Genomic DNA, 14,381 nt, shown 5'->3' on the forward strand with positions numbered 1-14,381 from the left:
GATTTGAGATGTGGACCAGACGGGCATTTTTAAAAAGCCTATATGTACTGTATTCTACTTTTCCACGAGTAAGTTTTTATATTAAGATTGATTACTAATGTTACCTTAGTATTTATATCACTTGTTCAGTCAAAAATTATAAGCAATAATTTTTTAAGAATATGAAATGCTCCAGTAGTATGATAGTAATCTAAATGAAATATAAATATGCCTGAAGTTGAATCTAGTCATTTTGTTTTGCTTTAACTAGGTTAAAGCCTCTGAGTCATTTTCCTTTCCTTTTCCTCCTGGCAATATCTCGTCTTCTAAGGGCTTAATATTCATTATGAGTATACGACCTCAGTCATAAGAAAATGGTCTCATCAGTCATAGCCCCAAAATGCTGGTTGGTCAGGCAGGATGGCTAGGTAAGGTTGATTGCAAATAGATATGTCAACATCCACTCACTCCTTGAATCCCAAAGAGGGGGGCTCAGGGGGAGTATTTGTCCTCTGACTATCACTTTTATCCTTCTTGGTCAGAACAGTGCTGAGAAAGAGTCATACACACTAGACTATAATCTTTGAGCCAAAGGAAATTGAGACAAACCAAGTGGAAAGAATATGCTATTTGGTATTAGCAGGTCAGTTCACAGGGAAATTGTAAAATAAGTGAAGTTCATCATTGGTGAAGCTCCCCTAGAACAACCCTGATCTCCCCAGCCTCAGGGTGAGCCCCCTGCCATGGTAGACCCTGGCACTGAATGCCTTCGGCTTCCTGGGGACTTGCTCCTGTACACTGAAACAAACATGTTCTAGGTCTCAAAGTCTCTGGTCAGGCTCTCCCCCTAGCCCCAAAATGATAATTAGCTTCTTTGATGGATCAAGCTGTCCTCATTTGCTAACTAAAAAAGGCCTGAGGAACTTCTAGGGTCCTCTCAGGTAACATGTGGACTAAACAGTGAGTTTCTAATGAAAAAGCCTTTCCTGTGTGTATGACTCAAAGGAGTGAGTCTGATGGTGAGGACTTCAGGCCAAACAGTGTCGACAGGTAGGTCCCTACTTTTGAATTTTATGGAGGAGTAATACTTCATAAGAATAATGGGAAATTGACATAGGGTTGCCCACTTTTTCTGAGTAGGGACAGTAAGGAAAAAGGGACAACACTCATCTATTAAGACAATCATTTAGAAAAGAAGGGAACATTATGATAATCAGAAAAAATAAGAAGGAAACAATCTCAGAATAAAAAAGCAACCTTTAAATTCAAACAATTTACCTTCATAAAAAAATGTATTTCATACAGTTCCAGTTATGCAAGATAAGTTCTAGAGATCTGCTATACAATATTGTGCCTATAGATAACAATGCTATATTGTACATTTAAAAATTTAAGAAGGTAGATCTCATGTTAAATGTTTTTACCACAATAGAAACAAAACCAAACCAAAAAAGTAAATGTATTTCATTGTTCTTATTTTATAGCAGACTAATGAAAATGTTGTCTAATATTAGCATCAGTCTATGGCTAGGCTTTTGGGAACTATTGAGCAGGCCACAGTGGCCCAAGAAGCCATTCCATAAATTTTAATAGCTCTTAGCTGACTCTTGTGGGCAAGTCTCCATGTGACCTGCCTATCAGTGTAGCCAAAAACATGAACATGACCCAGAGACATCTTTTGGGTTGTAAATCAAAGAGCTTATTTGTACAAAGCCTTTAACTATGAGGGGTTTTTTTTCTGTCTGTTAACAGAAAAAAATTGAACAATAGGTAGGCAGAAGAGTGATTTGAATTTTGTTGAAGCAGAGATATTTAAAAGTGTAGGATTTAAGGATATATTTATGCACTTGCAAATATGATTGAGCACCCAGCAGCTGCCAGGTACAGGAATAGAGCAATGAGATCCCTGCCTTACAGCTTTATCTTTTAGCAGTGGAGACAGACAAGGAAGAGACATGTAGATAGATAACATCCCTTAAGGATAAGTTCTGAGGTTGCCTTGTGGATAGATGTGACATTTAAGCGAAGTCCAGGCTAAAGTGAAGAACTGAGGCTTGCAGTTACCTGGGAGAAGAACATTCCAGGTGGAGGGAACCGCCCGTGCAAAGGCCCTGAAGAGCAAGGAGGCCAGTGTGATAGGAGCACAGTGGTGAGGGGGGGATGTGGTTGACCCGTGAGGCCAGAAATGCAGCAGGGGGCCAGATCACGTGGGGCCTTAAGGACTTTGGATTTCATAAATGAAATGGACAGCTCTTGGAAGGTTTTGAGCAAAAGAGTGACATGACTCACAGGTCACTGTGTCTGCTAAAGTAGGGAGTGGCAAAAGTGAGGGCTACTGTAGGCTATTATGAGTCCAAATGAGACATGATGGTGGATGGTGGTTTGGGCCTGGGTGGTCATGGTAGAAGTACTGAGAAGTGCTCAGATTTAGGACATCTTTTGAAGACAGAGAGCATAGAATTTACCCATAGATTGGATATAGTGGTTATGATAAGAGAAGATTCAAGCCGGGTTTCAAGATGTTTTATTTGATCAACTGAATGAATTGTACCATGGGAACAGTAGGTTGAAGGAGGAATCAAGAACTTACTGGCGGATGTACTAAATTTAAGATGTCACTTAGATATCCAGGTAGAGATGTCAGGTAGGCAATTGAATACACGAGTCTAGAGTTCAGGGGAGAAATCAAGGCTAGAGAGAGAAATTAAGAAATATTCAACATATAGAAAATGTTTACAGCCACTGGGTTGGATGAGGTCATCTAGGGCGTCCAGTTCTCTGGTAGCTGGGCCAAAAAGTACAAAGCCTCTGAGGGAAGAACACGCTTGGTGAGTTATAAAAAGAGGAAGGCGTCCACTGTGGGTGTGAGCAGATGTAGAGGGGTTCCAGGACCAAGCCTGGAGAGATGCCAGCATTTGGAGGGCGAGAGGAGAAGGAAGATTCAAGAAGGAGTGGCCAGTGAGGCAAGGGGAAAACCAGAGAGTGAATCACAAAAGCTATGTGAATAAAGTCTTTCAAGGATGATTAAGAGCAGTGTATAAATTCACTCTGCCCTCAATTATCTCTATTGACGGAAGAAGCTGTGTATGCTGTTCTGTTCCCAGTGTTCAGTAGCACCTGTTGCATGATGAATATTTGTTTATTCGTTTATTTCAAAGATTAAATGCAGCAGTCTACAGGCTGAATCCATCCTGTAGATGTGTTTTGTTTGAACTTCAGAGTTTAAAAATATTTTGATTGGCTACCAAGATTTAGAAATTGGGAAACTTCACATCAAAATTCATATCTCTGGTTTTTTAAAAAAAAATCCCCAGGATTCTCACAAGGCAGGCAACAGCTGTTTGTGGCTTGGTGGCAGCTGCCATCTTAGAGGGGTTATGTGCTCTTCAGTTAATTTCCTGTAGTTTCCGGTGATTCCTGCGTCTCCCCAGCAGTGAGTGCTGAGTCACTCATTCATACTACTTGCTGGTTCCTGCAGATGTTGAGTTTTCACCTCTTGTTTAGTTAAAAAGGGAATGAATGAGGGGCCGCCTGGTGGTGCAGCAGTTAAGTGCTAGCGCTTGGCTGCGGCGGCCCAGGGTTCGCAGGTTCGGATCCAAGGCACGCACCCAGGCACTGCTTGTCAAGCCATGCTGTGGCGGCTGCCCATATAAAGTAGGGATAGATGGGCACAGATGTTAGCCCAGGGCCAATCTTCCTCGGCAAAAAGAGGAAGATTGGCATCGGATATTAGCTTAGGGCTAGTCTTCCTCACACACAAAAAAAGGGAATGAATGAATGAACGAATGAATGACTATTTACTGATGAGGCACCTGGAGCCCAGAGAGGTGAAATGATATAAGATTATATGCAGGAAAGCCAAGGCTCAGAAATGGATTCTCAGGCCATGGCTGTTACTTTAAACCTTTGCTTCCTAGTTTGTCATTGTATTAAAAACATCCTAAAATAAAAACAAAAGTTTGAATGAAAGAAGAAAGGTACTGACAAAATGCTATTTCCGTTTTTAGAAAAATAGAATATTAAACAAATCCTTTATCATGATAAATGTTTCTTTCTCCTTAAGCTTTGGTGAGAAGTGATTTCATAAGAACTGCTACACAGACTAACAAAAGTTAGCATCACTGCCCAAGGCAAAGTGAATACTAAACAAATGTCATTATTAAAGAATATAATTAAAGTTAAAATTGATATGTCACTCTATTAGTCTTTTAGAGAAAACAAGTTTTGCCATTTTTCTCTGTGAATTATTTTTATCAATACTTACATGGTTTAACATGTAAGTTAAGTTTAACATGATTACAGAATATCGTAATCATAGAATACCAGTTTATCATCATTCCTTCTTCTACTCAGTACCAAAGCTGGAGTTTTTTAAGCCTCCTCTCTCTTGCCAACTCCAGTGATGGATAGTGGGTATTCAGGGCAGGGTGTAGAGATGGATTCTGAAACCCAATTTGGGCTCATTGAATTAGACTACAGCGTTCAATTTCTGATGTTTTCTAGGTTTATATATTATTGTTATGCTTGAATTGTGTCCCCCCCAAAGATATATTAAAGTCTTAACCCCCTGTCCCTCAGAATGTGACTTAAGTTGGAAATAGGGTCATTGCAGATGTAATAAGTTAAGATGAGGTCATATGGAGAAGGGTGGGCCTCTAACCTGATATAACTGGTGTCCTTGTAAGAAAGGGAAATTCAGACACAGAGTCAAACAGGAGGAAGACGATGTGAAGAGAGACACACAAGAAGACAGACGTGAAGCTGGAGGCAGAGACTGGAGTTATGCAACCACAATCTAAGGAACACATGAGTACCAGATACTGGAAGAGGGGGCATGGTCCTGCCTACACTTTGATAGGACTTCCAGCCCCCAGAACTGGGAGAGGATAAATTTCTATTGTTTTAAGCTACTTGGTCTGTGGTAATTTGTTACGACAGCCCTAGGAAACTAATACAGAGATTATGTTGTCTAACTCTTAATTTTAAACTGGGTCAGAATGTAGGTGTCTCGCTGGTGGATGCTGTGTTCCCAGGAAAGTGGCATCTCCGATAAATGCCACATATGTGCTATCCCTAAGTAAGACATGTAGGCAGATGCCACATTGCTTGAGAATCCTCATTCGTTTGCTCACTAAAGGGATTGAAACGGATTCTACCTACTCTTAGACAGGGAGTAACGGCCCTCCTCTTGTCCTAGAAGTTAAAAGTATATCCTTCCCTAGCATAGAATATCCTGAGTATCAGGAAGAATTTGACACTAATCTTGGCTCTAGGCAAATTTGGGAAATAACCAAAAGTATCTTTAGTGACCCTCTGGTCTTCTTGTGCCCACTTTAATGTGTCAGACTTCTTGATAGATGAGAGTTTCTTGACTTACAGTCCATAGATAGTTTTTAGAGGCCAACACGAAACCCTTCAGATCTTGAGATTGTTTGCAACAGTCTTTGTAAGTATGGCCACTTTTCTGGGTAAAGATTCCATAGTTTTGATTAATTCTTAAAGATGTTATACTTCTCTACAACCAGAACAAGAAGAAAAAAATCCTGAGTCCTTGGCATGGTGGTCAGGATCAAATTAAGGTTTTGTGCCTGGGGAACAAGGTATAGGGATGGAGGAGGATGATGGCTTGGGGAGGAGACAGGATGAAGAATTTGGATTTAAATGTGTTGAACTTCAGGTGACAATGAACCACTCATATAGGGAGTTCAGTAGGCATTTGGAGCCACAGAGTTGGCAAGGAAAGGGCACACACCCAGAATTGGGATTGATTGGCACAGAGGTGGGAATCGAATACATGAGTGCAGATATGCTTTCAGAACCGATCACTGAACCTGAGCTAGGAAAGATCAACTCTGAGTCTTGGAGAGCATCCACATTAGGGAGCAAGGGGAGGAGGAGGTGGCATTAGAAGTAAAACAGGAAGGAAAGTTAGAGCGGTAAAAGAATTAGGAGCACACCATGGAGAAAATAGCAGGAGAGCACTCTAAGGAGAAGCTGACTAGGCTTGCAAAATGAAACCGAGGTGTTAAAGAAAATGGTGAACAGTCATACAGAAAAGTTTTGGATCTGAAGTTCACTGATGATCATCAATAAGTCCCTTTTGAAAAGCTGTGGGGATTCTTTTGTTAATTTATGCATTCTTTGAATGGTTGTTATTGCATTTCTGCTATGTGCCAGATGCCACGCTAGGTGCTGGGGCAGGAAGATGGATAAGACACAATCCTATTTTTGGAAAGCTTATAGGCTTGTACTGGGACGTGTACTTAGAGGAGTAAACTGTTATATGGAGGTCTGAATAGTGCCGAGGGAGTGCACGAAGGGGAAGTGGTTGATTTATCCGGGAGGGCAGAAATCTGATGATAGGGAAATGGATCTCTTATGCAGAAAGTACATTTGGTGGGTCCAAGAATCCTTAAAGTCCGAACTCGTCCTGCACTTTGTCACATCATAATGTCTGAAATCCTATGTTTCAGAATCATATGGGCATACACACACACCCCAACATCTTGGACCAAACCCATTTTTGTTACCAAGACCTAGTAAGTGATGGTATAATTGTATACAGATACAAACAAAAATAAATACAACATGTGCCTGGCTTTCTCTCACAGTTTCTTTATAAATATTTAATTTTCTAGTAGCTAAATAGGTTTACTCCTGGGGCCTTCTATTTTAGAATGTTTTTTAAACTTCGATATGCTAAATTTGTTAAACATGAATATTATAAAGCTATTAGGAGTTTTAGAATTAATTACATCAATGATTTATTCTGTGAGAGGAGTTACGAGGAGGGAAGGGACGATGCAAGCTTTGGAGTCACACTGACATGGGATCAGGCCCCTTCTCCACTATTTATAAGATACACGTGAGTTACCTACATTTTTGAGCCTGTATCCACATCTATAATGGTTTATTGAATAATATTTACCTTACAGTTGTTGAAAGAATAGATAATGCATGAAAAATACCTGGCAGATAGTAGGCTCTATATGACTACAGAGATTTCCCTTGATAACAAAACAATTGTCTGAGCTTATATTTTAGAATCAGCCCAAAATTAGGCATATAACTTAGAAAACATTCAAGCAATTTCTGCAAAGAATTAACTTCTATCTAAGTTCCCAGTGGCATTTCAAGAACATGAAGGTAAGGTGAAGGCCAATGACATATTCTGATACCCTTTTTGATATGTTTTTAAGAACTGTCCAAAAGGGTCACATAGCTACCACTGTTACTTTTAGAATTTTCATCCATAAATATTGAGACTAAAATTTTATTTGCCATCAGTCAACTTATAGCCAGCATCCCACAGGTAAATCAGCAGAATCTACTTTTTTACATTTTTGAAATTTAGAAAGAATAGGAGAGTAATAAAAAGTATTTTCTGCTTCATATAAAGCTTCAAAGAAAATGAAATAATTTACTCGTTAATTTTCTAATGTTGCATTATACTTCCAGAGACACACCTGTGTCTCCGATTCCTGCACAGAGCTCCCTGATTTTGAAATCTATTGGGATTTTGAGAATACGGCCATAGCATATGGCTGCACAGGTTGTGCACTGCACAGCTCCAGGGGGGTGCTGATCACATAGACTATGATGAGAAATGCACCCCTAGTGCGCCCCTGTACAGCCATATGTGGCAGCCCTGTCTAAGAGGCTTGAATACTTTCCTGATAAACATGCTCTGCCATTCAACAAATACTTATTGAGCATCTACTGTGTATGAGACACTGTTCTAGCCTCTGGGGAAACAACAGTGATCAAAAAAGGCACGATGCCATCTACACGGAGCTTACATTCTAGCAAAGTAGAGGAGGGAGACAGATAATGAACAAAAACCAAATGAGTCAATAGTTTATCAGATGGTGATACGTGCTAGGGAGAACAGTAGAGCAAGATAGTGAGGAAATGGGATGCCAGCAATGAGGGAATTACTATTTGAAACAAGGTTGGCAGAAAGGCTTCGTTGTGGGTATTTTGGGTCAGAAGCCTGAAGGGGACGAGGGAACAAGCTGTTCATATAACTGAGGCAAGACTATTCCAGGCAGAGCAAAGGGCAAGTGCAAACACGCTAAGGCAGAAGCCTGCTTGGCGCATTCAGGGGACAGCAAAGGGGCGGGTGGCTGGAGAGCGCTGGATGAGAGGACAGCGGTAGGACTGAAGTCAGGTGAGCGGGGTGGGAAGCAGATCTCCCAGGGCCTACATTGCTTTTGTAAGGATTGATCTTTACTCTGGGTGAGATGGGAAGCCACTGGAAGCCTTGAATAGAGGAGAGACATCATCTGACTTAGGTGTTAAAAGAATCACACTGTCTTTGAATTAATTTTGTTATGAAAGGTTATGTAAGGTCTAAACAAATTTCCCCAAATACTCTAGGAGTGTGTTTTTTTTTTTTGTCAAAATTAGCAATATGATTTTTTTTTTAAGTTGAAAGCAGTAGAATTTTTTTGGGGGGGGCGGGGAGATTGGCCCTGCAGAACATCTGTTGCCAATCTTCCTCTTTTTTTTCTCCCCAAAGCCCCGGGACGTAGTTGTGTATCGTAGTTGTCGAGTTGTAGCTGTTCTATGTGAGATGCCACCTCAGCATGGTCTGATGAGCGGTGAGTAGGTCTGTGCCCAGGATCGGAACCGATGAACCCCAGGCCACTGAAGTGGAATGTGTGAATTTAACCTCTACGCCACCGGGCTGGCCCCAGCAATATGATTTTAAAAATTGTTTCCTGTTCTAAGCTGAGTTTGAATTCAAATATTTAAGCAAATATATTAAATATTTGATGGTGGTAAATGCCAAAACCTTTAGTCTCAATAAGTGTGAAAACTAATTCATTTATTCCTTTCCGGATGTTTCATCTTGCAAAATAATCTAGATTAATTCTTATCAGTTATAGGAAAAAGAATCTGAAAAGAAAAATCTCAAACATCTCAACTGTGAGGGAAACTGTTCTAGGGATTATAAAAGGGTAGTGATGGGTTAACTTGGTCAAGGCATTTGCTACAGGGAAGTTACTTGCTCACGAAGCAATTTGCATTTTGTCAAGTTAACCTAACTTGTGGAACACAGTGTCCTGGAATGTTCTGGCCTTTTGGGAAATATTTAATCTATTACATTTTTCATAATATACTGTAACAAAAAAAAAATCACAAATGCTTGCATGCCCAGTAGTGTTTCATGTAAACTGCAACAAAGTAACAGTTGTGAATAAAATACAAACATCACTGTAAGAACTCTGCTATATTTTCTGAAACGTCTTTTATAAAAGTATTTATATACGTACAACTGTCTTTCCAAACACCTCTGGCAAATCTCTTTTCCAAACACACACAAATTTCTCAGTATGTATTTATGGAAATTTACTCACGTATATAAATCACTCATAACAAAAACAAAAAAAGGAATATCTCCGGCTCACAACTGACTTGTCTCTATATTGATAGGCCAACACAGATTCCTTTTACCTATTTTTGTGAATAACAATACCCTACAGTATTGCAGAAGATATCTTGTGATAAATAACCACAACAAAAATCATGTCGGCGGCCTCAAACTTGATTTCCTTTAATGTCATGACTATTGCGTCACTGAGGTATTATCACTCACACATTAGATTTTTAAGAGTTTGGACACATCAAGAGTTGAACGCTTTAAGAGGTGGACACATCTTGCCTGTAAAGCCAGCCATCAAAATCAATATCTTTACTGTGATACTTTATTATGAAGGGAAAGAAAGCAACATTGCTAGTCCCTTCCACATCTGGCCCTGAGCTGGGCATCTGGCATATCTTAGGCCAGTTAGTCTTTGCAGTAACCTTATGAAGTAGAAATTATTATATCAATTTTAAATAAGAGGAAACTGAAGTCAAGGAGGTAAAATAACTCGTCTCAAATGATATAGCTAGCCCGTGTCCCAGTCGGAGTTTGTTCAAGCCCTGGCCTGTCTGACTTCAAATGCTTGCCCTCTCTCTGATGCAGGCTTGTTCCACTAAGCAACACTGTCTTTTTTAATATATTAAGTGAAATACAGTAAATACCTTCATTACTATCATCACCATAATTTTTCTTTTTCGCTACTATTTTTGAGTACCTTTTATTTACCAGTCCCTTAGGACTCATAATCCTCCTAACCACCCTGCAAGGTGAATGTGCCAGCATGGTGCTGGGCACTGTGCATACTTAGCCAATTTCGCTAGTGCATATCCTCATTTTACTGATGAGACAACAAAGCTAAGAAGTGATAAATGACCCACCCAAGGCTGGGAAGTGGTTGAGCAGGTATTCAGACTCGAGTCTGTCTTACTCCTATGCCCGTGGTCTCTTTTCACATTCTTTACAGTTTGACAACTTAAAAAATATGTAACATCACACTCAAATTAAATAACTTCAAATTTACAATTTTAAAAGGCAACTGATAATTTGAGGCAATATATAACTATGCTTCAACATTTGAAAATGGCCCTACTTGACGCTTCTGATGATGATTTGTAAAGCTCCCTTTCATTTGAACTGTGCTCAACATTCTCAGGGCTTGGTTCCTGTTTTTATACTAAACATAACCGTCCTTGATTCTTTTTCTGTGGGTTGGAATCCTCAAACAATTGTGGTTCTGGTGAATCCACAGCGAGGTAATGAATTGTAAGGATCTGGGAGTTGTTGTCCTGTTGATATTCAAGAAATACTTCGTCTTAACAGGTCAGGCATATTTTCCTAACTAGAAAGAATTGAAAGTTTTAAGAAACTTGCTAAAATGTTGGTTTAATAGTAAATATCCAACCAAAGAAGGCTTGGATTAATAAAATGAAGGAATTGAGGATGACCTGGAAAATGAATTTCTCTTCTCTGACCTGTTTCCATATCTTGAAGTTCTTATGATCTAGTTTTTAATCTACACTGCTTTTTATAGTGAATCCTTCCCTTGGTGACAGTCATAGAAGCAACTACATACTTAGTTTACTTTTTTGACTAAAAGCAAAATAAATACTAACATAAAAATGTGCTTATACTGTTATAGTTTATATAAATTGTGATTTACCTATCTATTCATTTCTGTGTAGACAAAACGATTCATAATTTTAAAGTCTTATCTAATAAACTTTCTATGAGAAAAAAGGAATAAAATAGAGGTAGTTACTGAGGTAAATAGCATATTTAATTTTTCAAATTTTAGCCTTTAAAAGACTTCTGTTGGGCTATAGACGAATTCTTCTGCTTTCAGTGTATAGACAAATTTTCCTTTTAAGATATACTTAAATATATGATTTAAAGTCTTATATTTCAATTTTGACTTATAAGGCTTATAAGACATAATTTTTTACTTTAAGATGAAATTTTTCCAAAAAACATACCCAGTCCCTTTAATACCCAAGAATACGCTAAGGTCACTATTTTGTAAACTCACAGCACTTTGATTTCCCAAATCATATATCAAGAGCATGGGTCAACTTTTTTTTTTTTTTTAGTGTTTGGTAAGCTTATTTATACCAAGTTTTGCAGAGATGTAAATGTTAAGCTCTTTTTTAGTTATGATTCTTACTTATCTCCATTGAAAACAATATCCTGATGATGTTAGGACTGTCCCAGACAACCTGGGATTCACAGAATCCATAATTTCAGGGCAAAATAAACCTCAAAGAATTATGAGCTAAGTCACCCCCATTTTCTTCAGTTAGATCTTTCATTATAATCCCCCCATTTCTTCAAATCCAACTCCACCCAACTCAGTATACAACCCAGGTGCCACAGCTTCCAAAACATTTCTTGAAACAGTCAGTTGGACCCCAGCTCTCCCTTCTATGGACCCCCACAGAAATCTTCTCTCCAGTCCTCCCTTAAGGCACATGTCTCTTTCTGTCTTGCATTATAGTTGTTTGCTGATTCACACCAGACAGTGAGCTCATCAAGGATACTGTCGAATCACATTCATTTCTTCTGTGATGTGTTATGTGTTGACTTATACATAGTAGGTTCTCAAGGAGTATTGTGCACTCAGTAATTTCTGTTAGCCATGAGAAATTGTCAAACAGAATGAAAAATCTATTAAGAAGTATTTTAGGCAGCCCTTAGTCAAGAAAGAGAGCCATACAGTAGAAAATTCTTCGAAAGGGGCATCAGAGTAACTGGCACATAAAAGCGACACACTCAATTTCTTCACCTTTATATAACCTCCAGAAGATCAAACGTTAATAAAATATTTATCTTCAGTTGTCACAAGCCAGACTTTGATTTAAAACTCTTGGGTACATGAATGTCACACCAGAACAAAAATACACCATCATGTATTTTTAATTCAAACATGAATCTGTAAAAAATTTATATATGTCCGATAGGAAAAAATTTGAGTGAAAATCTCCCAATAGTCACCACAAACAAGACAACAGAATCTAAAAACAATTGTTAAACTTCTGGACAAGTATAATGAAAAACATTTCCTTTGAAAGTCCAATGTGGCATTGACATGACATATAAGATGCATTATCTTACCTTTAGGGAATCAAAGCAGGCAATTACTCTTCCATTTTCAACCTGGCAACTTTTTGGGGGGTGAGCAAATTTGCATTCCTCATCGGAGCGTGAACACGTTCCTCTTTGGAACTGTCTGCAGACTTCCAATGTCAGCCATTTTGTATCTCTGACTGGGGCAACATTCAAAGCCATGATGACAAAGTAATTTGGATTCTATTAGTTTCTGTTAAATGATGAAATCAATCCAAGTTCCAATGATTCCAAAGCTACTGTGAAAAATCCCACATGTAAGTCTGAAGGTAAGTGATAAATTACTTAATGAAGTCCAATCCAGGAAACAGAGTAAGGAGAGAATTGATCAGCGGGCAGTCACTCATCAATCAATATGCCCCACTTGAAGACTGAGGGCCGCAATAAAAGCATGCTCAGTGTCATCTCTGGCTGTAAACGTCCCAGTCTCTTGACTGTTTTGCAGATACAACTGTTTTTAATAAAGTGACTTCAAGATCATGGCACTCCTTGGGAGAAGATTTAGTTCTGATGCTCACAGCTATTGATGATGATGGAAAATAAGCCACTTAGATGTTCAGATCTTAGCAGGATTTCTTTTTCCTTCCACCTTTTAAAATTCTGAAATCAAGCAGTTGGCAAAGTCAGACAATTGAGGTATCTTCATCCACTCGTAAGGTCAGGGTAACGGTGTATTTGACAGAAAAGCAAGATTTGAACACGACAAGTTCTCCTGGGCTACAGTTTCCAGCAAAAGTGACTTCACACAGGCACTTTTAAATCATGAACCTGCAAAACACAAATAAAATATCAACTTACATCCAAACTCAATGGAATCAACACTTTAATAAACTATTTAGCTCTTATCTAGAATTTGCCAAAGTGCAGTTTAGAGCTTTGAATTTAAGTATAGCGAGGAAAGTTATGCATTTAAAAAAGAGAGAGAGGACGAAACTGCAACTGGATTGCAGAAATGATCTAGGCAGCAGTCCAAAAGTTAGGAATGACTCAAACAGATGAGTGTGGCAGTCACAATAATTAGGCATTCTGAAACAATTCAATCTAATGTGCTTAATCGCCAAAACAGTGTATTAGAACTGCGGTTTCCAATTAATTTCACATTTAGACCATTGATTTCATTGTTGGAAATGCTATAAACAATTATTTGGGATGTATCTCTCCTATGTAATAAGGATATGTCATTTTGGATGAAATGTGGGCTCCTTATTCTTTACATCCTTTCTAGTTTACAGGGATTTGAACTTAGAGATGGATAGGTAGAAGCCTCCTGATATTTATTCTTAGGTCTCTCATACTTTTTCTCTACTGTTGTTACTTACTTAATGATAGTATTCCCCTCGACCCTCTACACTGTAAGCACTCAGAGGGTAAGGACTATTTGTATATTTCATTTCCATATCTCTAGTGCCCTAGTTCATGGCTATTAGTCCTATAAAAATATGTATTGACTGATTTAACTGATGATTGACTCACTGACTAAATGAATGAACGCAAGTTAGTTTTAGTTTAGTTCAGTTTGGCTTTTAATGGAGTCACAACCTAAAAATGTCCTGTTGTATGGAATACTGGAGTTAAATCACATATCTACAGCAAAAATATAATTAATAAATTCAGATTTCTAAAATCAGCATATTAGTTTCTTTTAATATTTTCAAGAATTATGAAATTATTAAAATGTTAAAAATTTAACATTATTGGGTCAAGTATGAAGAAAGGACTAAATACCAGAAGTTGATCATTTTCATAAATTGTATATGCAACAAGCTACCTTAGATACTTGCTTAGCCTTGATGTCCTTCTAAAAAATTTATAACTGAGAATGTTAATGGAGAATGGAAGTAGATTATTTAAAATTGGCATGTACCAAATAAGTTCAGAGAGCAATAATTCTTGAGTGGTTCACAAGTGTTCC

General features: G+C 38.4%; 1 protein-coding gene across 7 annotated transcripts in view; it reads right to left on the reverse strand.

Moving 5' to 3' along the window:
* MBNL2 (muscleblind like splicing regulator 2) overlaps nt 1–14,381 on the reverse strand; it is a 161,275-nt gene that overhangs the window by 99,615 nt on the left and 47,279 nt on the right. For all 7 annotated transcript variants that reach the window (XM_004423122.3, XM_014781830.2, XM_014781828.2 and 4 more), the window contains exon 2: nt 12,458–13,237. In XM_004423122.3, coding sequence (XP_004423179.1) covers nt 12,458–12,631 — 174 coding nt within the window. In that variant the 5' untranslated portion in view covers nt 12,632–13,237. The remainder of the gene's footprint in view (nt 1–12,457; nt 13,238–14,381) is intronic.

This window comes from Ceratotherium simum, chromosome 10, assembly GCF_057802395.1.
Source record: "Ceratotherium simum simum isolate JZ-2026a chromosome 10, ASM5780239v1, whole genome shotgun sequence".
In the NCBI taxonomy this organism is placed as follows: Eukaryota; Metazoa; Chordata; class Mammalia; order Perissodactyla; family Rhinocerotidae; genus Ceratotherium; species Ceratotherium simum.